This window comes from Oryx dammah, unplaced genomic scaffold, assembly GCF_014754425.2.
Source record: "Oryx dammah isolate SB20612 unplaced genomic scaffold, SCBI_Odam_1.1 HiC_scaffold_21, whole genome shotgun sequence".
Classification (NCBI taxonomy): Eukaryota; Metazoa; Chordata; class Mammalia; order Artiodactyla; family Bovidae; genus Oryx; species Oryx dammah.
The window spans coordinates 43,140,814-43,165,593 of NW_024070205.1; the positions used below are offsets into that span (position 1 = coordinate 43,140,814).

The 24,780-nt window shown below is 41.5% G+C and overlaps 1 protein-coding gene across 1 annotated transcript; it reads left to right on the top strand.

The window, feature by feature from the left end:
* The first annotated feature begins 6,139 nt into the window (after positions 1-6,139).
* SELE (selectin E) lies at positions 6,140-18,865 on the top strand. The gene is made up of 12 exons (XM_040263549.1): positions 6,140-6,274; positions 6,616-6,700; positions 7,537-7,923; positions 8,919-9,026; positions 9,675-9,857; positions 11,022-11,207; positions 11,306-11,494; positions 13,110-13,286; positions 13,822-13,932; positions 14,796-14,817; positions 16,605-16,677; positions 17,621-18,865. The coding sequence occupies exons 2-11, from the start codon at positions 6,664-6,666 to the stop codon at positions 16,660-16,662; spliced, it is 1,458 nt and encodes a 485-aa protein (XP_040119483.1). The 5' UTR covers positions 6,140-6,274; positions 6,616-6,663; the 3' UTR covers positions 16,663-16,677; positions 17,621-18,865.
* The last annotated feature ends 5,915 nt before the right edge of the window (positions 18,866-24,780 follow it).

Here is a 24,780-nt window from a genome sequence, read left to right on the forward strand (position 1 = left end):
TGATTTTATTTTTTTGTATGGTGTTAAGAAGTGTTCTAATTTCATTCTTTTACACATAGCTGTCCAGTTTTCCCAGCACCACTTACTGAAGAGACTGTTTATTCTCCATTGTATACTCTTGCCTCCTTTGTCAAAGATAAGGCGCCCATATTTGCATGGGTTTATCTCTCAGTTTTGTATCTTGTTCCATTGGTCAATATTTCTGTTTTGGTGCCAGTAACACACTGTCTTGATGACTATAGCTTTGTAGTATAGTTTGAAGTCAACAGGGTTGATTCCTCCAGCTCCTTTTTTCTTTCTCAGTATTGCTTTGGCTATTTGGGGTCTTTTGTGTTTCCATGCAAACTGTGAAATATTTTCTTCAAGTTCTGTGAAAAATGCCATTGATAATTTGATAGGGATTGCACTGAATCTGTATATATCTTTGAGTAGTATAGTCATTTTCACAATATTGATTCTTCCAACCCAAGAACATGATATATCTCTCCAGCTGTTTGTGTCGTCTTTGATTTGTTTCATGAGTGTCTTATAGTTTTCTGTATACAGGTTTTTTTTTTTTTTTTTTGTCTCCGTAGGTAGGTTAGGTAGGTTTACTCCTAAGTAGTTTATTTGTAGGGCAGGAATAGAGAAGCAGACATAGAGAATAGACTTGTAGACACAGCAGGGGAACGAAAGGGTGTCATGAATTGAGAGAGTAGGGTTGAAACATATACATTACCATATGTAAAATAGGTAGTGGAAAGTTGCTGTATGACAAGAGAGCTCAACCCCATACTCTGTGACGATCTGGGGGGGGGGGGGGGGGGGGGGGGGGAGGAGGGAGGTTCAAGAGAGAGGGGACATATGTATACTTATGGCTGATTAATGCTGTTGTATGGCAAAAACCAACACAACATTATCACACCATTATCTTCCAATTAAAAATTTAAAAAATTACTTGCCATGTATGAGAAATCAAAACAGCGACTCATCCTACTTATTTTCTGTATTTGCCCAGCCCTGTTACCAATGATGCCTCTAGTCTTCCAGTAGAGAGTGTGTTAGTAACTGTACTGACATTTGGGTCAAAATTCTACTGAGAGCTGAGCACCAGCCACAGGGTCTTCTTGGTATTCTTTCCCAAATTAGGTGACCCTGGACCAACATATCTCAAAGCGTGGTAGAACTGGGGCATTTGTATCAGAATCACCTAAATATTCATTTAAACTACAGATTCCTGGTCCCAACCCTAGACCTACTGAGTCAGAGTCTCTGAATGTTGGGCTTGAAGATAATGCACTTTATTTTATTTTGCTTATTTATTTTTTGGTTCCCCTGGGTGTTCATTGCTGCACTTGGGCTTTCTCTAGTTGCCGTGAGTGGAGGCTACTCTCTAGTTTCTGTGTATGGACTTCTGACTGCCATGGTTTCTCTTGTTGCAGAGCACCAGCTCTGGTTGCTAGGGTTGCAGGCTTCAATATTATGGTGCACAAGCTTAGTTGCTCCATGGCATGTGGGATCTTCCTGGTCTAGGGATTGAACCCATGTATCCAGTATTGTAAGGCAGACTTTTAACCACTGGACCAGGGAAGCCCAAGACACACATTTTATTTTTCAAAAGACATTAGTTTTGTTTGTTTGTTTGTTTGTTTTTTTGATTGCACTGGGTCTTCATTGCTGCATTCAGGCCTTCTCTAGCTGTGATGAGTGGAGGCTATGCTCTGGTTATGGTGCATTGGCTTACCACTGAGGTGATTTCTCTTGTTGCAGAGCACAGGCTCTAGGTGTGCAGGCTTCAGTAGTTGCAGCATGTGGGCTCAACAGTAGCAGCTCCCAGGTCCTAGAGCACAGGGTAGTTGTGGTACACAGGCTCAGCTGCTCAGTGGCACGTGGGATCTTCCCAGAGCAGGGACCAAACCCCTGTCTCTTGCATTGGCAGGAGAGGTCTTTACCACTCACTTGCCAGGGAAACCCCACATACACATTCTAAATGAGCTGTTCAGGTGAGTCTTCTTCATATGAGAGAAGTCTGAAAACTCCACTTCTCCCTAGGACTGGGAGTGCAGACTGAGAGCCCAAGGCTCCTACCTGACCCAGGTGTTTTGAGATGGCTACACATCCCCAAAAAAGTGAACACGCCTTTCTGCAGAATGAATTTAGAGGGAACCAGACTCATTTTTCTGTCAAATATACTCATGTTTCAGTCATTCAAGAAATGCCATTCTACTCCATGATGGCGCATTGTTGATTAATTTTACTTCACAATTTTGAGTGTGCAAGAAATATCATATTTGTATACTCCAAGTAGGATTGAATCTTTATTAGGATTTCCCCTCCCTACCTTGGGCTTCCCAGGTGGCACTAGTGGTAAAGCACCCGCCTGCCAAAGCCGGTGACATCAAACCCAGGTTCGATCCCTGGGTCAGGAAGATCCCTTGGAGGAGGGCATGGAAACCCACTCCAGTATTCTTGCCTGCAGAATCTCAAGGACAGGGAAGCTTGGTGAGCTATAGTCCAAAGGGTCGTGAAGAACTGGACACGACTGAAGCCACTTAGAACGCATGCACTCCCTGCCTTAGACTCTACAGAAGTACTTTAGATGTTAGCAGAGTCAAATCTGGGGGCAAGTTACCAAGGCTTTCAAAAAGAAGCACCTCGCAACACTGCCCAGAGGTGAGGGAACCCAGAACCTCAGGAAGGCCACTGCCCATGGGTCATAGTTCCTTTCAGCTGAGGGAACTGAGGAACCAAAGCTAAATTCGCACTTTAACAGGTGGTCTTGCCATACGTACTTACAGCCCACGCTACTTCCCATTCAACCCAATAATCCCCTGTCCATAGCTTTTATTGTCCCTCACTATGGAAGATGAACTGGATGGCCTTGAGTAAAACTGTAACATTTGCCTTGGGAACCTTGACATCCTCTTTGCGGCTCTCCCTCACTCCCTCAGGGATGTCCCTTCACCATAAAGATGAGAATGAGTTTGCCTGGGGGGCAGCAGCAAAAGTGTTTAAAGTCCTTGGTGCCCCATTACAGGATGTGGAGAGGGCAGGCAGGGGACTTTCAGGAAAGTGATGGTGACGCCAGGAAGGGCAGCGCCCGTGTTTGGATTATCTTCTTTCCTTTTCTCCTTGCCTCCCCAAGTTGGAGATTATAAGAGGGTGTCCATATGAGGCCAGGGTTGAAAATGGAGTTATCCAGGATAGCCAGCTGCATCTTCTGAGCTTGGGAGATTCCATGTGGCCTTGAGGCACCTCTAATCAGCCTGCTATGTGGGGGCATTAAGTTCATTTGGGGAAGGGGAGATAGTATTGAACACCCTCAGCTATTCAGTGCTCACCCGATTTCCTCTTCAATTCATTCTTCGATCCTCCAAGTGAGGGTGCCCCCTCATCAGATTCTGATACAAACAAAGCAGGTGAAGAAGCTACAGGCCAGCTGTCAACCCACTCCTGGCCCTCACCGTTCTGGCATCTCTCTGTGAGAGGCAAATGAGGTCTGTCTACGGCCTCTTTCAGCAACTCTACAGTCAAAAGAAAGCCCCTCCACTCTTAGTGGCCAGGTACTTGATTTGTGGTTCCAACCTCAGGGGACAGGCATGTGGAAAATATTCTGGGAGAATGCAGGATAACTGGAAGGGTGAGTGAGTTTGGAATATCATACTCCTGGTGGTAATAACAATAGTAATAAGTTACCTTTACTCCCTATTGCTTCTATTCCTTATTTTTCATATCCCTCTTTTTTGGTATTGGGGTATGTCCATGCACCCTTTAGCCACAGAGAGAACCTGCTTTAAAATCAGGATCTCCTGGAAAGTGTGATACAGGGATCAAAACTTTCCCTGGTGTAGCTCAGCCTGCCTTGCTTGTTTCTTCATCCACTTTCCCGCCAGAGCTGAGAACCTAGAGTCTACTTTGACTGTATCTTCTGTCTACTGCTTACTGCCCCCTAGTTCCCTTCCTGCCTTCATGTCTCAGGACGCAGGACACAGCCACTCTGAGGGAGAGCTGGGACTATCACACCGCTCTTGGGAAGAAGAAGTGATTGGAGGCTTGGGAAAAAGAGGGCAAGGGGAAGACTGGAGACTTGGGAAGAATAGGGAGGCTCGTTGTGGGGCAAAATAACAAGAGAAACCAAAGACTGGAATATTGCAGTTAAGGAAGCTGGCTCCAGAGACTGACTGCCAAGGTTTCAACTCCTTAGCTCCGTGCTTTCAGTTGAGACCCGTAAAATCCTTGGTTCCTCAGTTTCTTCATCTGTATTGCAGGGATCATAAGAGTGCCTATTTCATAGGCTATTGTAAGAATTAAATAAATATGTAGATGAATATGTAAAACACTTAGAACAGGGCCTGGCACATGGTGAAGGTTCAATATATGTTACAGATTATAACTGGAGAGTCCAGGACATATATAGTAAATGAAATAGGGACTGTACCACCATTGGAGATATTTTTAGATATTTGTGAACTAATGAGAAAGGACAAAGACAAACTTAATTTAGTTATGAAAAATTGTAATAGTAAATGTAGTTATCTCGGGCTGTTATGACTAACTTCTATTTTCAAAATAATTATTAGGTACTTTATTATTGTGTCAGATGAAGATCTGCCTACAGTACACATTTTTAAGTGACAAATCATGTGTTCACAACTTATTGAAAATTAACATACATATAGATTAACAATATTAATATTAACCCAGCTTCACATCTTTCTCTAAAATCTAAACAAACACTGTGACCGATTACTTTCCACATTTACTGAGCAACAACAACCACATTTACAAAAGTAAAGTTTGATAAAAAGTTAAAATAATGCTAACATCTGGAAAATATAGGACAGTGGGAGGGTGGATGGTATATATTCTCTGTTAAAAGTTGAGCATATTTAGGAGTCAAATTAGCTAACTGGGTTATTCATTTACTTTTTAAGTCAGTTGTATTTGTTGGAATTTTTCTCCTCTTTTCCTGTTTGGTTTAGGTCTTTATGTACACAGAAAGAACCAGGGCGCTAACAAGTAATGAGAGAAATAAACCTGTTATGTCCCCCTCAACCCCCTCACGACTACTTCATGTCTGCTGAGAGTACATTGTTAGGTGTCCTGTTTTTAAAAGCTGTAACTGTAGAATATTAGCTTCACTTGATCTCTACAGGATATGGAAATTAAAAGGTTCCCATTTACTATCTCTACCATTTGAATTAGATGGGATGCAGAGATAGGGAATGGTGATTGTATTGTATATAATCCCCCCAAAGAAATGCCAATATAAAGAGCAGGAATCAGTGATATTATATATACATATATGATAACTATATACATAGTTATATTTGACACAGAATTCTTTAAACTGTGTTCATTTCACTATAAAAGTAATAGAGGGTCATTGCAAAAACTGCAAAATGCTGAAAATAATCATGAAGCTTATAAAAATAACCCCTAAATCCTGCCCTCTAGAAATCTATTGTTGACATTTTGATACATTAAAAATGTTTTTTTCTTTTTGCAATTCACATTTAAATTTTTCAAACCAAATTTGGTTCAATTAAATACAAATATGTATAGTTTTCATCTTTATTTTCTCACTGAACAAATCACGAACACTTTCCAGATGGAATATCTGTTTCTCATTTTTTTTATATTTAAGAAACAAGGAATTATTTCAGACATGTAAGTGGGAGATACTATTTCTAGTAATTTAGTCAAAACTAAGCATAGAATCTGAGGATTAACATTCATTTTGTGATTAACGTTACCTCTGTGAGACAGTGTACCTTAAAATGAGTTGAGTTGGAAGGTGAGAAAGAGAAAAAAAGTGAGTGAAGACCCATTATTGACTGGTATGCAGTAAGAAAATCAAGAGTAATAGCCCATAGATGACAAAACTATTCTTAGTTCACTTCAGTTGATGAAATTCTGATTACTACCACAATTTCAGGAAAGGGACTGCTAATAAGCCACGTTTTAAAACTTTCTAAAGACATGGATTTTATGTTAATGGAATTAGAGCCGTGCATTTGTGTCATATTAATTAAATTCATCTAAAATAAAAAGACACATTAAAAAGGAGACCTCCTTTTGACATCATTGTAATTTTTAGCACTGTGGAATTGCCGGGAATTCCTCTTTACTGGGTTTGGACATATCTGCATTACTCACAGGAAGCGAGCTATCCTATAAAGGATGGTTCCAGCAGGAGCAAGGCTCCACTGCTCTTGGCTGACCTCACATCAAATCTGCAGGAGTGGCACAAAACAGAAGCAGCAGCAACACGGGAGGAATCTGATACTGAACAGTAAGTGCAAGAAATCTTTACAAGAGCAGTCTTGACCATGAAGCACAGATCATGAATATGAACAGATATGCAAAAATCCTTCCATAGAAGATCTGTGCAAGCTCTTATTGTATTCAGACTAGTTAAAACCTGACTTTTATTTTTGACTGAAATGATGAAAATCTTAACTTCTGTATTTATTCCCTTGGGCAAACTTCTTTGAAATAAACCTTGTGGCAAAAGATTATAATCTTTTAATCTAAACATCTTATGATGCCACTCTACACATCATTGCAGAATAATCTGGGTATCTGGTAGCCTGGGAGTTCATTCTATAATTAATTTTGTACTTCCCTCACCAGAAAAGCATTTTCAAGTCTAATCTTTGGATCAAAAGAACTCTTGAAGTCATGGTTGCTTCACAGTATCTCTCTGCTCTCACTTTCGGTAAGTCAGTGTCAGCTGATAGACTAAAATTTCTTATCCTTAGCACTATTGGTATTTTGGACCAGATAAGTCTTCCTTGTGGGGGGCTGCCAAGTGTAATGTAGGTTGTTCAGCAGCATCCTGGGCTCCTCCTCATAATGTGTTGTGCCCTGGACTAGGAGCCATTTACTTCTTTGTGTCTCAGCTCTCTTACGTATAAAGAGTGATCATAAATAATCTATTTCCCAGAGGCCTTTTGAGGATTCAATATCATGGCTCATGTAAAGTGCCTCAGACAGTGCTTGGTGGTGTATATTTAGTATTCAAAAAAGCTTAGTTATTCTGATTATTATTCTACTATTAGGTAGGTGTATTGATAGGTTATAGTGGGTGAAGCACCAAGTGGAAGGTCAATTACAAAAGAGAAACACAGTAAATGGTAGTTTCTCCATTCATACCCATTTTACTTTGGAAAAAAATTTTCCAAGAAATTCTTACTTTGGAAAAAAAAATTGAATCATCCCAAAGGCCACTAAGGGGCTTCCCTGGTGGCTCAGCAGTAAAGAATCCACCTGCAATGCAGGAGACGTGGGTTCGATCCCTGGGTCAGGAAGATCCCCTGGAGAAGCGCATGGCAACCCACTCCAGTATTCTTGCCTGGAGAATCTCATGGACAGAGGAGACTGGCAGGCTATGGTCCATGGGGCCGCAAAGAGTCAGACATGGCTGAAGCGACTGAGCAGGGATGCACACAAAGGCCACTAGTTGCCAAAAATACGACAACAAAAGATTCAGCTAACAGAGTCAAACCACAGCAGGGCTAAACTTTCCCATTCCTTTCATGTTTTCCTCCTTAGTGCTTCTCTTGTTTAAAGAAAGTAGAACCTGGTCTTACCATGCATCCACGGAAATCATGACTTTTGAGGCGGCCAGAGATTATTGCCAGAAAACTTACACAGCTCTAGTTGCAATTCAAAACCAGGAAGAGATTGAATACCTGAACTCCACATTCAGCCATTCACCGAGTTACTACTGGATTGGAATCAGAAAGATCAACGGTACATGGACCTGGATAGGGACCAATAAGTCTTTGACCGAAGAAGCCACAAACTGGGCTCCAGGTGAACCAAACAATAAGCAAGCTGATGAGGACTGTGTAGAGATCTACATTAAGAGAGAAAAGGACTCAGGCAAGTGGAATGATGAGAAATGCACCAAAGAGAAGTTCGCCTTGTGTTACAAAGGTAGGGAGTCTGCGGCAGCAGTGGGAGGGAGATTTTGTGTGTGAGCATCTTGACAGATTGCTGACTGTATACAAAGGCTGGTCTCTATTGTGTGGATTTTATGTTCTAAAAGGATACAGGTTGTAAACATTCTATTTGAAATGTTTAAACGCCTGAAATTTGCCTCTTTTTGCTTCTTTGTGTGAATGTAGTTAAGAATGTATGTATTTATGTGTGGTGGTGATTTAGTTGCTAAGTCGTGTCTGACTCTTATGACCCCATGGACTGTAGCCCACAAGGCTTCTCTGTTCATGGGATTTCCCAGGCAAGAATACTGGAGTGGGTTGCCACTTCCTTCTCTGGGGGTCTTCCCCATCCAGGGACTGAACCTGAGTCTCTTGCATTGAAGGCAGATTCTTTACCTACTGAGCCACCAGGGAAGCCGTATATAAGTATAGACCTAAATCTATGCACATATGGTTTCCCCAGTGACTCAGTTGGTAAAGAAACCACCTGCAATGCAGGAGACTCAGGTTCAATCCCTGAGTGCGGAAGATCCCCTGGAGAAGGAAGTGGCAACCCACTCGAGTATTCTTGCCGAGAGGAATCCCATGGACAGAGGAGCCTGGCAGGCTACAGTCCATGCAGTCTCAAAGAGTCAGACATGACTTAGCAACTAAACCACCACATACTTATATACAGTGTGTATGCACATGTATAACACACTTTTTAGTTCCTTGTTATTTATTTGCAGTAGGAGAATTCTCTTTAGAATTTGTGATAAAGTGACTTTTCTATTTTGGGTGCCAGTTACAGCTCTACCTCTGATATGAACATCAGGGTTTGAAATTTTTGAGCTTAAAACTCAGCTTGGGCATTTCATCAAGCACCTCTATTAAAATCTCTGACACTCTGTATCATTGGTGACATCCCTGTTACACATCGTTGATCCTAAATTCAAAGAAACTCAGTTGACGCACAACAACAGTGGCCATCACAGATTGTCTTTTCCACAGCTGCCTGTACCCCCACATCCTGCAGCAGCCATGGCGAATGTGTAGAGACCATCAACAACTACACTTGCCAGTGCCACCCTGGCTTCAAGGGGCTCAGATGTGAGCAAGGTAAGGCTTGCTCTCACCTTTTCCTTCACTTGAGATTGTAGGAGCGCTTCGTGTCCCAGTTGGTTTTGGCGTCAGGTCTGCATGCTTTCCTTTCGCTGGAGCATATGGAGTCAGAAGGAGGCTAAGAGCTGAAGCTGTGAAATCAGATCCTCCTGTGTTTGAATCCCAGATCCACCACTCAGTAGTTATGGCACCTTGACAACAGGGAGGTAAACTCTCAAGTCCCAGGTTTCTCATTGTAAAACGAGGACAAGAGAGTACCAACTTCATAGGCTTATGGTTTGGATGATGTGAACAGATGCAGACACGACATTTTCATAGTGACTGTTCTTCGCTGAGTCCCTTTAGTCATGTACGACTCTCTGCGACTCCATGGAGTGTAGCCCACCAGGTTCCTCTGTCCATGTGATTCTCCAGGCAAGAACACTGGAATGCGTTGCTGTGCCTTCCTCCAGGGGACCTTCCCAACCCAGGGATCAAACCCAGGTCTCTTTTGTCTCCTGCATTGGCAGGCAGGTTCTTTACCACTAGTGCCACCTGGGAAGCCTGGTGCCTGACGTTTGATAAATAGTAGTTCTGGTTTCCAGGGTTCTTCCCACATGCTACAGGGTGAGAGAGGAGCAGAACTGATTTGTTTTCCTTTTTCAGTTGTGACCTGTCAGGCACAGAAACATCCTGAGCATGGACATCTGGTTTGCAACCCTTTGGGGAAATTCATCTACAACTCTTCCTGCTCCATCAGCTGTGCAGAGGGCTACCTCCCAAGCAGCACAGAGGCCGCTCGGTGCATGTCCTCCGGAGAATGGAGCACTCCTCTCCCAAAATGCAACGGTAAGTCTCTCTCAGAAAGCATAGAGCATTCTCCAATTCATCTCTCATCCCCTTGGTTCCCTGGTGGCTCAGATGTAAAGCATCTGCCTGCAATGCAGGAGACCCGGGTTTGATCCCTGGGTGGGGAAGATCCCCGGGAGAAGGAAATGGCCACCCCCTTCAGTACTCTTGCTTGGAAAATTCCATGGACAGAGGAGCTTTGTAGGCTACAGTCCATGGGGTCGCAAAGAATCAGACACGACTGAGCAACTTCATTTCACTTCACTTCACTTCACTATGCCATTTTCAGCACTTCAGGGAAAGTTCCTTCTAAACTTATTCTAATTAAGTTCCAATTCAACTTGTTCTCTCAGCCAGTGTATATAGGGCCAATATGGTACCTATAGGGCCAATATGGTACCTATAGGGCCAATATGGTATCAGCTGGCTTTGAGAAAAGTTTTGATCCTGTATTTGGCATGAGTGTTTCTGAGGCTCTCGTGATGTGTAAGGGAACACAGAACTGTGGAACTGCCCTCTCAAAATCTGAATGACTTCCTCTCTCCTTTCTCTGTTGAATTTCATCCATGCAATTGGACCATTGAAGATCATGATAACCAAGCAGCCTCAATATATCCTTTTCTCTCTGTTTTGTCTTCCTAGGAAAAGACAGAAAAACTCTTTCCTCCAGGTCTTATTGTTTAGTCACCAAGTCATGTCTGACTCTTTTGTGACTCCATGGACTGTAGCTCCTCTGTCTGTGGGATTTCCCAGGCAAGAATGCTGGAGTGGGTTGCCATTTCCTTCTCCATCCTCCAGGTCTTGCTGGGCTAAAATAAATGAATGTTCTGTGTATGCTGGGATTTGTTTTTTTAATCACAACTAGTCATAAATCCTGATCTAGAATCTGCTATTTTTCTTTGTTTTTGCCTTTTGTAACATAAGCCAGGTAAAACAATCAAGAACCACTTAGCATAGTCAAAGTCAATCAGAGAGGATGAAAATATCAAGAAAAAAACATAACAACTTTATTGTGGGTGTGCATGTCCCCAGAAGTTAACCTCAGGCTTTGAGTTCTACCCTCTGAAGGTAGTTTCCTTACTGTGTTATTATAAACTCCAGTTCAAGAAGAAGTGAATATCTCACTCTTCTTTAAAATTTCATGGTGTTCTTTCAAATCCCTAGTGGTTAAGTGTGATGCTTTGTCAAATCCAGACAACGGAGTTGTAAACTGTTCCCAAAACCATGGAAGCCTCCCATGGAACACTACCTGTACGTTTGAGTGTCAGGAAGGATTTAAACTCACTGGACCCCAGTACTTACAGTGTACCTCCTCTGGGATTTGGGACAACAAGCAGCCCACATGTAAAGGTAAGGTGGTTCCACATCAAGATTTACTGTGACGTCTCAACCTATTCTCCAAATGGGCAAGTCTGACCTGCTAATGTAACTTGGGACACGTGTTGCAGCTGTAACCTGTGCAGCCATCAGCCATCCTCAGAACGGCACTGTGAAATGTAGCCACTCCTTGGTTGGAGAGTTTGCCTTCAAGTCATCCTGCCACTTCACCTGTGCAGAGGGCTTCGCGTTGCAGGGGCCAGCCCAGGTTGAATGCACTGCCCAGGGACAATGGACACAGCAGGTCCCAGTTTGTGAAGGTAAGCCTAAGAGTCTCCTTTCTCAAAGAACAGCAGTCTGCAAATGTGGGCACTTAAAATGAAACCAGCTGCCTACATTAACTATAATAATCAGATCTGATGGGCAACAATCATCTTATGTTTTTGAGATGCATATTAAAGAACTGATGCTTGTCCAGGGAAAGGACTGTGTGGAATAAGAGTGGATGCTTTGCTGGTTTCTTAATTGTCCTGGGCTAATATAACTTTGCAACTCCATGGACTATAGCCTGCCAGGCTCTTCTGCCCATGGGATTTTCCAGGCAAGAATACTGAGGTGGGTTGCCATGCCCTCCTCCTGGGGATCTTCCCAACCCAGGGATTGAACCCACATCTCCTGGGCTCTGGCACTGGCAGGTGGATTCTTTATTGCCGAGTCACCAGGGGCTACAGTCCATAGGATTGCAAAGAGCCTGATACAACTGAGCACACAAGCAAATATATAAATATATATAACTTTATAACATTAGCATCGAGTAAGCAGAAATCTTACTCTAAAGGGAAATCGCATTAGAAAATTTACAATATAGAATTATGAGAGCTTGTTGTTGCTGTTGTTGTTCAGTTGCTAAGTCATGTCTGACTCTTTGAGACCCCGTGGACTGCAGCACTCTAGGCTTCCCTGTCCTTCACTATCTCCTGGAGTTTGCTCAAATTCATGTCCATTGAGTTGCTATCTAACCAACTCATCCTCTGCTACCTCCTTCTCCTTATGATTTGACTCTAAAACTCTTGTCATGCCCTTCTTCTGAAACTGCTCATAACTAGCAGTGAGGAAAATGTTTCAAGAATGGTCTCAGTTAAAGAGACACCCTTAAAACATACATAAGCACTAAAATTTAGTTTAATAAAGCAAGAGTGAGGATACTGAAAACAAGCAGGTTTCACTATCAAGTACTAACATTTTTGTAGCCAAATACAGCACAGAGTTATTTCTAGTGGCAAAAAACCACAAGACAAAAACCAAACTGTAAAGCAGATAAATTTGATGTGGCTGCCTTCTTATCTTCCTTTCTTTTTGGCCTCATCTGTAAGTACTCAAGACTCATAAGTTGCTCCCTGGCTACCTAAAATCTTTCTCCTGACCCTAACTTCATCACATGTCAGAACAGAGCTCAGGAGCCATTGGTCCTGTAAAAGGCTGTCTAGTACCATTATCAACAGAGGGACTGGAATTCAAAGAAAACACATCCATCTTCCCATTTGTCCAGGGACTAATGAAGAGGCACAGTTGTGTCTGACTCTGCAGTCCCATGGACTGCAGCCTGCCTTGCTCCTCTGTCCATGGAATTCTCCAGGCAAGATTACTGGAGTGAGTTGCCTTTTCCTTCTCCAGGGGATCTTCCTGACCCAGGGATCGAACCTGGATCTCCTGCATTGAGGGCAGTTTCTTTACCAACCGAGTCACTAGGGAAGCCCAATGAAGAGGCAGCCACATAAAATGTATCTGCTTTGCAAATTGCCCCAAAGGACTTGATTCTAATTTCCTACATACTGAAAACTATTTAGCACTGAAATGTATTGGTGACTTTCTGTCAGTTTCAGAAGTCTTCCAGTAGATTTTTATTAACTGTTACCCATATCCTATCATTTTCAGTGGTACGATGTTCACGTTTGGACATTTCTGGAAAGCTCAACATGAACTGCAGTGGGAAGCCCGTGCTTGGCACTGAGTGCACGTTTGCATGTCCTGAAGGATGGACGCTCAATGGCTCTGTAGCGCTGACCTGCGGTGCTACAGGACACTGGTCTGGGATGCTGCCAACCTGTGAAGGTGAAGCACTGAGTGATCGTGGTTGTCTGGGGCAGGGGATTAAGAGAGAAGAAAGCGAGCGAAGAAAGGAAGCTATCTGGCTACAATAATGAACTATCCAGTATATCCAAACCAGAAAGGTCAGAAAGGTCACCCAGGTTAACATTTAAGGGATGGCTATTTCGTTTTACGGGGAAGAGAGAAAACAGGAGTGACATGTTGATGGAATTTTGATAATTGGAGAAAGGAGAGCTAGTGGGAGAAATTGGAGGGGAAAGGAAAACGAGTGAAAAAGAGAGAAAGAGAGACAGAGGTTAACCAAGGTGTGCTGTAAAAGCTTGGCAAGTTAGAGCTCTGTCTGACCGTGCTGGGAGATAAGCTCACAAAGAGGTTTGGGCTGATCTCAAAGGCCTTTAGTACCGTGTTTCTGCCTCATGTATTGGACTAGATGACTTCTGCTTTGCACATTATAACCAGTGTACAAAGAAAAGGGCAAATGGACAGAACAGGAAGACTTTAATTTCTTCTCATGACCGTTCACCCCCTGTTTCCTTAGCTCCCACTGTGTCCCAAACTCCCTTGGCAGTTGGACTTTCTACTGCTGGAGTCTCCCTTGTGACAATACCATCATTTCTCTTCTGGCTTCTGAAACGCCTTCAGAAGAAAGGTGAGGGCATTTATGAATGTACTCCAAAAAGGTTTTTGAAAAAAATTTTTTTTTCTCATTGATGAGTCATGTTGTCTTTCACAGATTTAAAAAGTAATTAGAATCAAATCACTAGTCATTTAATGATAAACATGAATAAACAGCAGGATAAATAAGCAGAACTCTTAGGAAAAGAGTTTTAATACAAATGTTAGTATGCTAACATTGTACAGCTCCAGGGGATGCTATTCACTTTGAACCCTGTGGTCTGAGGAGTTGCTGCACTGAGGCTGCCATAATTAGTGTTCATGGGAAAATGAAGAAAATGTTTCCAAAAATTGTATTTGGAATATAGGCTTAAATTTTGGAGCATCTCAGGAAATATGCAGTATTCTTGCCAGAAAAAAATCATAGATAGAGGAGCCTGGTGGGCTACGGCCCACAGGGTCACAAAGAGTTGGACACGCTGCATCAACTAAGCACACACAGAGAATATGCAAACACATCTAGCCACACTCTTGATCTGTTTGGCCTACAGAGTCTTTAAATTTTTTTGAACTAAATTCTGACATTTACGAAATAGGAAATTTCATATCAAATCAGATTTGAGATTTCTCATGACCAACTGGAAGACAGACAAACTTGGCAAGTGGAGCCTATAGGCTATCTGCCTGCCTTAGGAAGCTGCTGTACCCTCTGCATGAATGTACACTTTGCATTCACCCTGCCCTATTGTCACCAAGATATGTTTGTGTTCTGATAATTATAGGGGACTTGAAGGCCTTGAGTTTGCAATCTGTGATAAATAGAGTCTTATTGTTTCAGGATTTAAAATGTCCTTGAAAGTCATTTAGTCCAAATTAATAGTTCTCTTTCTCTTGCAGCAAAAAAATTTTCTCCTGCCAGGTAAGCTGCATTCTTGAATTTAGTTTGATGCAAAAGTAATTGCAGTTTTACACTGTTGAAATTTGCTGTTTGATATTGGAATACATTCTTAAATAAATGTGCTTATGTTATACATTGTTTTAATGCACATTTCTCACTTTATGTGTTTTTTGCTAATGACTTTGTGTGTGTTAAGTCACTATAATTGTGTCTGACTCTTTGGAACCCTATGGACAATAGTCCACCAGGCTCCTCTGTCCATGGGATTCTCCAGGCAAAAATACTGGAGGGGATATTTCCAACCCAGGGATCGAACCTGAGTCTCTTATGTCTCCTGCATTGACATAAGACAGGTTCTTTACCATTAGTGCCCCCTAGGAAAGCCTCACTAATGGCATTACTTGCTGTTTATTTATTTATTTATAATGGAGAGTAATAGTTTCCTACTCTGTTCCTATTTGCTCTCTTTTTAAAATTAATTAATTTATTTTAATTAGAGGGTAATTTCTCTACAACACTGTGGTGGTTTTTGCCTTACATCAACATGACTCACCCACAGGTGCACATGTGTCCCCCCATCCTGAATCCCCCTACTCAGAGCACCAGCTTTGAGTGCCCTTCTTTATGCATCAAACTTGCTATTTTGGACTATAGAAATGATGTTCGGCAAAACTCAAATTAAAGCGATTTTTAAATTTGAGTTCAAAATGGGTTGTAAAGCAGCGGAGACAACTTGCAACATCAAGACATTTGGCCCAGGAACTGCTAATGGACACACAGTGCAGTGGTGGTTCAAGACGTTTTGCAAAGAAGGCAGCCTTGAAGATGAGGAGCATAGTGGCAGGCCATCGGAAGTTGACAATGACTAATTGAGAGTATCACCAAATCTGATCCTCCAACAACTAACTACTGAGAAGCTGCCAAAGAACTCAATGTCAACCATGCCATGGTCATTCGGCATTTGAAGCAAATTGCAAAGGTGAAAAGGCTCAATAAGTGAGCTGACCGCAAAAAAAAAAAAAAAAAATCATTATTTTGAACTGTTGTCTTCTCTTATTATACACAACAACAACAAACCATTTCTCAATCAGATTGTGACATGCAATGAAAAGTGGATTTTATATGACAACCAGCTCAGTGGCTGGACTGAGGAAGAAGCTCCAAAGCACTTCCAAAGGCCAAACTTGCATAAAAAATAGTCATGGTCTCTGTTTGGTGGTCTGCTGCCTGTCTGATCCGCTACAACTTTCTGAATCCCACTAAAACCGTTACATCTGAGAAGAATACTCAGCAAATTGATGAGAGGCACCAAAAACTGCAATGCCTGCAGCCAGCATTAGTCAACAGAATGGGCCCAGTTCTTCTCCACAATGCTGGACCACACATCACAGAAGTTGAACACATTGGGCTATGAAGTTCTGCCTCATTCACCATATTCAGCTGACCTCTTGCCAACCACCTAGCCCTTCATTAAGCAGCTTTACAACTTTTTGCAGGGAAAACGCTTCTACAACCAGCCTGAGGCAGAAAATCCTTGCCAAGAGTTCACTGAATACCAAAGCACAAATTTTTATGCTACAGGAACAGAGCAACTTATTTCTCATTGGCAAAAACGTGTTGATTGTAACATTCCTATTTTGATTGCTAACGATGTGTTTGAGCCTAGTTATGATTTAAAATTCAGAGTCTGAAACTACAAATACTTTTGTACCAACCTAATTGTAAAGCATGCCATTGAACATTTTACACATTTTTCTCTTCATGTTGGAAACCAGTGCTTTACGTTGGTGTTCTCATGTGTTCCACAGCAGCTGCTCAAGCCTGAAATCAAATGGATGCTACTCAACACCTTCCAAGTTAGTTTAAGTCCAAAGGAATCAGGTAAAATTTGAAAATCACATATGGTTTTGAAAAAAGACATCGTCTCCACATATTCTATTGTTCCTTGAACCCTCCAAACCTGCTAGTTTCTAGGGGGGACATCACCACCTTGGTGTTATTTTATGGAAAGTTGTTTCTTTTCTTTTCTTTTTTTTTTTTTGTAGGAGAGGAAAGGAACAAGAATCTTGCCTTCAATGAGTCATTTCATTTATGAACATTAATAATAATAATGATAGTTAACCATTCTATGGCACTTACTATATTCTAGGAAACACTGTAAGCTAGGAATTCTATGAGATAAGGGCTATTGTGTTTATTATTATATATATGAAGCAAATGAGGCACAGGGAAGTTGAGTAATACCTAAAATCTCAAAACTATTAAGTTACATAGTCAGGAATCATACTCAGGCAGTCTGGCTCTAAAATCTGTATTCTTAAAAACACTCTGCTTTGCTTTGTGAGAATTTGGAAGGTTCAAGTTGCCTCTGAATAGATTTTTTTTAAATTAATAGACATTTTTGTGTATGCAGTTTTAGGTTTACAGAAAAAATCGGTAGAAAGAACAGAGTTCTAACATACCTCCCTCATACCTTCTGATTTCCTCTATTATTGACATTTACATTAGTATGGTATTTTGTTAAAATTGATGGGCCAGTTTTGATACATCATTATTAACGAAATCCCACAGTTTACATTAGGGTTCAGTCCTGGTTCTGTACATTCTATGGGTTTTGACAAATATGACATGTATCCATCATTAGAGTATCGTACAGAATAGTTTCACTATACCAACTGAGTAGGATAATGTTCATATTTGCTGTTCATATTTTGGACTAGCCTTGTGAGAGTACACACAGTTGTCTGTGCTAGAAGGAGAATTTTGTTGTTGCTGTTAGTATGCAAAATATTAACGGTCCTGATGTCATGCACTCTCATTGCAGGAGCACAAGCAAATTAGGGAACTAGAGCAATACCCTGAAGATGGCAGAGGCAGAGAGGTCTGCTTGGGTCTCCGGCTCTTCTCTCCTACTGTATCCACTGGCTACATTTACAGGTGGGGCCATGGTACTCATGAGGACTTCAGTGGACAAAAGCCAATGAGCAAGTCCAGTCTGCCACCAAAAAAGACTCAATTCTCTCCTTTTCAGCGCTGGCTACTGGAAGGAAAGCATATTCTTATCCATGCAAAAGCAAAGAGACAAGAGACTAAGGCTCTAGAATCTCAGAATTCCTTTCCTAACTCACCCTTCACTCACTTTGAAATCTTGTGGGGGTAATACAATATTTAGTGTTTCTTTCTTTTGTCCCTCATCATGTTTCAGCTGCTGACTCTATAGTTGCTGTCATGGGGATGAATAATAATTGTCAAGAATTTAGAGGAAACTAATTGGCCATAGATATTCTATTAATAGACTTGCGGGGAAATGACAAAAGTTTAATGCCACGGGGTGATGACATGTCAAAAGTTGTTAATAGTGAAAACTCTATTTAGCATAGCAAGTACAGTCTCAATCACTTTGATCTTTGTGGGATTCAGTGTTTTTTTAAAGTATTTTTACCTTCCCAGGTGGCACAGTGTTAAAGAATCCGCCTGCTACCGCAGGAGATGTAAGAGACATAGGTTCAATACCTTTGTAGGAAAGATTCCCTGGAGAAGGAAATGGCAACCTACTCCAGTATTCTTGCCTGGGAAACCCCATGGATAGAGGAGCCTGGAGGGCTACAGTCCATGGGGTCACAGAGTTGGACACGACTGAGCGACTAAGCACTAAAGTGCTTTTAGAGGTTGTATTCTTTTTGCTTGCATTGAATGTAGTATAAATGCATAAGTCTTAATTCAGTACAAGTACTTTAAGTTATTATTTTAAATGTTTTATATATGTATTTATTAAGCTTATGTCATACCTGGGCTTACCAGGTGGCTCAGTGGTAAAGAATCCATCTCCCAAGCAGGAGATATGGGTTCGATCCCTGAGATAGGACGATACCCTGGAACAGCAAATGGCAACCCACTCCAGAATTCTTACATGGAGAATCCCATGGACAGATAAGCCTGGTGGGCTATAGTCCATGGGGTTGTAAAACAGTCGGACATAACTTAGTGACTAAATAACAAATGTCTACAGTCACAACTATTGTACGTAACATGGCACTGTAAAGTTTGATAATAAACATGTTTATATTTATCCTGTGTAATGGCTCTTAAAAATTTATTTTACTTAGGTAAAACTCACATACCATAAAATTCACTGTTTATAAATATAAAATCCAATGGATTTCAGTATATTCACAAGATCCTGTGACCATCACTGCTATCTTAACTCTGGAACATTTCTATCACCCCCCAAAAGAAACACAGGACCCAACAGTAGTCACTCTCCATCTTTCCCAGTCCCTGATAACTACTTACCTACTTTTTCCTTCTATAAATTTACCTTTCTAGACATTTCATAAAAATAGAATCATTCTACAATATGTGGCCTGTTATGTCTAGCATCTTTTGTTTAGCATAATGTTTTGGGGGCTCCAAAATTACTGCAGATGGTGATTACAGCCATGAAATTAAAAGACGCTTACTCCTTGGAAGGAAAGTTATGACCAACCTAGATAGCATATTCAAAAGCAGAGACATTACTTTGCCCACAAAGGTCCATCTAGTCAAGGCTGTGGTTTTTCCAGTGGTCATGTATGGATGTGAAAGTTAGACTGTGAAGAAAGCTGAGCACTGAAGAACTGATGCTTTTGAACTGTGGTGCTGGAGAAGACTCTTGAGAGTCCCTTGGACTGCAAGGAGATCCAACCAGTCCATCCTAAAGGAGATCAGTCCTGGATGTTCTTTGGAAGGACTGATGCTGAAGCTGAAACTCCAATACTTTGGCCACCTCATGCGAAGAGTTGACTGATTGGAAAAGACTCTGATGCTGGGAAGGATTAGGGGCAGGAGGAGAAGGGGACAACAGAGGATGAGATGGCTGGATGGCATCATGGACTCGATAGACATGAGTTTGAGTGCACTCCGGGAGTTGGTGATGGACAGGGAGGCCTGGCGTGCTGCAATTCATGGGGTTGCAAAGAGTTGGACGTGACTCAGTGACTGAACTGAACTGAACTTTCAAGGTTCAGCCTTTTTTTTTTTTTTAAATCATCTATCAGTACTCCATTCCTTTTCATTACTGAATAATACTCTACTGTTTGAATATGCCTCATGTTCTTTTTCCATTCATCAAATAATGGACATTTAGAATGTTTCTGCCTCTTGACTATTGTGACTAACACTGCTATGAACATTCATGCCCAAGTTTTGGAGTAGACTTATGTTTTCAGTTCTCTTGGTCATATACCCAGAAGAGGAATTGTTGGGTCATATGGTAACTTCATGTTTCACATTTTGTGGAATTGCCAAATTGTTTCCCAAAAGGGTAGTACCCTTTCACAGTCCCACCTACACGGTGTGAAGGTTCCTATTTCTCTACATTCATTTCAATACTTGTTATTGCCTGTCATTTTGATTATCACCACCCTAGTGTGTATGAAATAGTATACATATGGGTTTTTGCATCAGTTGTTGGAAAAATATTAATAATCTGAAAACAATCATTAAGCGTGATGAAACAAAGACTTCTGGAGTCTGTGCATCATGCTAGCTTCAATTCTAGGTTACTCAAGTCAACCAATTCACCTTGATTTATCCCCTAGACTCAGTTATTCTCCAGGGTTAGAGACAGTAGTTTTTCCTATAGAGGATGTGTGCCTGCTCTTTGCTAAAATAATGTCAACGCAAAATGCCTTGTGTGTACCCAGCTAAAAACCATCTTGTGAATCTCATTGTTATCAAAGAATTGGAATATCTGAAATTCCTAAGAAAACAGGGTTTAATGTTTGGCTTGGTTAGCCAGACTTTAAAAAAACAAAAAATGTGGCTATAACATTGTTACAGGCTAAAGTTTTTTTCACTTTGATTTTATACTTCTTCTTAGTTCAAAGTACTACTTAAGATAAAATTAAAGAAAAGGCGAAAAACAAGTATAGATCCTGCTAATTAGGGATGTTTTCATGTAGGACTGAAATGGGTACACACTTGAGACATCAGCTAGAAATGCGGAGGAAGCAGGGATATTAGCTTTCCCAGGTTCCCCCAAAGAGAAAACTGGATAAATTAAATGTATTCAGAAGATACCCAAGTCAAACGGACATAGACAAGTAGCGCACACATAGTAGTGCAAAGTGGAAAAATTCTTGGTGTCAGCAGATTAAAAGATTAGAAAAGAAGTTTTTAATGAAAGAAGACAAAAATCTACCTAAACAGGAAGAGCTCATGGTCCTCTTTCAGTTCGAAAAGATATAGTTTCTACCTTAAAACTTTAACTGCCCTCTCTCGAAAGATTCTAAGCCAAGAGAAATTAAAATATTTCTCTCTTCAGTTATGCACATATGTAGTCATGCTGCTGGTTTATAAGATTGAAGTCTAAAATCAAAGAGATGTTTTCTTTTCCTTGATGTCCCAATAGTGCAAAATCCTATCAATAGCTATTTTAATAACTTTCATCAACTGATTCCCACTGAGAGCCCTCAGAACGGGTCTTTATTACCACCCCTGGACGACATGGTAAAATCCCCACAAACTCATTAGTTTCTAGGTTCTCAGTTGGCTGTTAGGATGTAGTATGGTTTCAAGTCATTGACACAACAAGCACACAAATCTAGTCTTTGCTCACTTCCCAACCACATTTCACACCAGCACTTCAGGAATTGTACTCCATCCACAGTGGAGAACTTTTTCTGCCTGCCTTGGAGACATTAGCTTCTTCTGTCTGCAGTTACTCCCCCTCCCCATCTAGAAAGCCTCTACTCTCTGCGTCCTGATTCCTACTCATCTTTCAGGTTCTCTGCTTAAATTTCGCTTCATGACAATTGACGCCTTAGACCAGGTCCCCTCTTTAATGCTCTCATAGCCCATATTCTTCTTTTGTTTTGATTGGTATTAAATAATTATTTGTTTAATATCTGTCTTCCCCACTAGATTCTATGTTTCTTAAGAGGAGGAACTTATTGCCTTATTCATTGCTATAATCTTAGAACCTCGCCTATACCTGACACATGGTAGATACTCAACAAATATTTATTGAATGAATGAATAAATAAGTGGATGAACAAAAGCAGATTTGGGCTCATCTTAAGAAGCAGGACTGCTTTTCACAAATGGAATGAGTTGTCTCAGAAGGCAAAAAGTTTAAATCCCGTTATGGAGCAAAATATATTTGGCAATAGTACAGCATAAAATGGAAATAAAGGAGAAAGTTGATGGCTACAAATAAAGGAACTAGGTAATATCCTAGAGGTTCCATAAGGTAGAATTAAGAGGCAATGCAGTGGGCTTCCCTGGTGGCTCAGTGATAAAGAACCCACCTGTCAATGGAGGAGATGAAGGTTCAATCCCTGGGTCGGGGAAGATCCCTTGGAGAAAGAACTGGCAACCCCCTCTACTTTTCTTGCCTGGAGAATTTTCCATGGACAGAAGAGCCTGGCAGGCTACAGTCCATGGGTTTGCAAAGAGTTGGACATGATTGAATGAGTAAACAACAACAAAAGGAGACCAGAAAATGAGAAGAAAGAGTGGTCAGGTTATTTCCTACTCACTCTTTTCCCTTTCTGGTGCTATTTCTGGAAGCAGCTGCCTCCTTCCTCTACTACATCTTCTGATGGGGGACTTCTCTCCAGGGTCCTAGTCCTCACTGTTACACTATGTCCTCTCCTTGACTTTTCAGTCCCAAGGATGCAATAGCTTCCTGTATTGCCAGTCTCTGGATACTCATTTTCTCTTGTTTGTTTTCTTAACCTTGTTGTTCACCTGTTGCAAGTGGCCCCTCCATTAAAGGCTTTTCAGGGGGGGAAGAATTCACTCATCTGGGGCCAGCTTTGTTTCTGGATGGGCCCCTGAATGAAACTCATTTTAACTGAATCACTTAAACTATTTTGTTGAAAACAGGCCATAAGAGGAAAAAAGTAGAAACATGGAGTCCAGATAGGAGGCTTTTGCAACAATAATATAGGTGAGAGATGATGATGGTTTGGATTCATAGTAAAACAGAAATGATTGAATGCTGAAAATATTTTCATGAGAAAGACAAAAGATGGTGACATATTGGATATGACTTGTGAGAAAAAGAGAGGTGTCCCAGTTAACTGCAAAGCTTTGGCTTAAATAATTGGAAGGATGGGGTTATAATTTACTGAAATGGGAAAGGCTGTGGGAAGAACCCACCAGATATGGAGGAAGTTCAGTTCAGTACATGCACAATTTGAGAGGCTTGAGGTGAGGTGAAGTCGCTCAGTCGTGTCCGACTCTTTGCGACCCCATGGACTGTAGCCTACCAGGCTCCTCTGTCCGAGGGATTTTCCGGGCAAGAGTGCTGGAGTGGGGGGCCATTGCCTTCTCCGGAAAGTCATCAGCATCTAGATGGTCATCAAAGTGTAGAGACTGGATTGTGTTGTCAAGTCCATGAAGGTAAATAAGAAGAGAGAAGGCAGTGAGCAGTGGAGCACTCCAAAGGTCTGGTGGTTGGAGAGGTGAGGGAGAATCAACAAATGAAATAGAGAAGGACTAGTCAGGGAAGTAGGAGGAAGTTCAGGAGTGCGTGTGTGCACCGTTGCTCAGTCATGTCCGACTCTTGGCGACCCCATGAACTGTAACACGCCAGGTTCCTCTGTCCATGGGATTTCCCAGGTAAGAATATTGGAGTAGGTTGCCATTTCCTCCTCCAGCGGATCTTCCCAAATCTGGGATCAAATCTGAGTTTCCTCCATTGGCAGCTGGATTCTTTACTGCTGAGTCACTAGGGAAATGAAATCCAGGAGCTGATTGGTCAAATAAGATGAAGACAGATAACTGGCTTTTGGCTTCAGCGAAGTGAAGGACCCCGGCAAGAGCAGTGTCTGGGGATGTGTGGTTGGAAGCCTGGTTGGATGGACAAGGGTTGAGAGAATTAAAAGGAAGGACTTAGAAACACAGGTCTAGACATGTCTTTGGGGTATACGTAGCAGGAGCACTGGCACTTCTTCGTCTTCTTAGCTCCCAGGTTGTTTCCCACTTCAGCATCTCTTCTGGGTTCCTTCCAGAATTGCAGCTTAACTATCAACAGCATGGTTTCCAGGACTGACTGACCCTGGTTCAAAACCCCAGCCCTGTCTCTTACTACCTTTATGACTAAAGCAACTTTTTTAACCTCTCTGAGACTTTTGAAAACAGAGATAATAATTATATTCACTGGAGAGCAGTAATACTTAATATAATTACTGGATTATTGTTTTAATATTACTGCTTAAATATAATAATTTTAAGCAGTACTATTTCATATAATTACTGGAGAGCCATGATATTAAGCTTTATAAAGGTTAAATAAGGTGATAAATATGGAGTGTTGAGCTCTACACAATTGTTGCTGTTACTGTCTTTTTAAAAATGTTAATCTGATCATGTCACTAACTCTTCCTTTACATTTCCCTCCACCATACGGATCCTAATTTTGTATGCAGTCTATCGCCTTTACATCTTAGGTCTAGAAATACAAAGGTACTTGTAGGCCCTGACAGCTGCTAGGACAAAAAGCTAGAGTCGCCGATCTTCAGGAGGTGCTATTAATAAGAATGTCCACTAGGGGGTGAGCAAGGAAAGAGGGAGGAGAAAGAGCTACCGTTAATCCAGTCTGTTGGGTTAGCTCTACTGGAGTTGAACAGGGCCTCCCCATGTTAGCTCAGGGGTAAAGAATCCATCTGCCAATGCAAGGAGATGCTTGCTGGTTGAAATTCCATGGACAGAGGAGCCTGGTGGGCTACAGTCCACGGGGTCGAAAAGAGTCGGATACAGTTGAGCACACAAACACTGAGGTTTAAGACTTTATAAATGTGGCCAAAATGATAATGTTTTGAATGTGCGGTGCTTGAAACTATCAGGGGCTCTCTACCATGGATCGCCAGGAGCTAGTCTAATGCTTATAAAAAGAAAGGAGAGAGAGAGACAGAGAAAGGAGGAGGAGACGAAGAAGAAAGGGGAGAAGAAGGTAGGGAGGAGGTTGGAAGGAAGGGAGAAGAGAAAGAGGGAAGG

Excerpts from the sequence above, each read along its gene's own strand:
- SELE (XM_040263549.1), top strand. The coding sequence starts at position 6,664 with ATGGTTGCTTCACAGTATCTCTCTGCTCTCACTTTCG. Across the intron at positions 9,027-9,674 it reads GGGGCTCAGATGTGAGCAAG|TTGTGACCTGTCAGGCACAG; the intron begins GTAAGGCTTGCT and ends TTCCTTTTTCAG. Across the intron at positions 14,818-16,604 it reads AAAAAATTTTCTCCTGCCAG|CAGCTGCTCAAGCCTGAAAT; the intron begins GTAAGCTGCATT and ends TGTGTTCCACAG.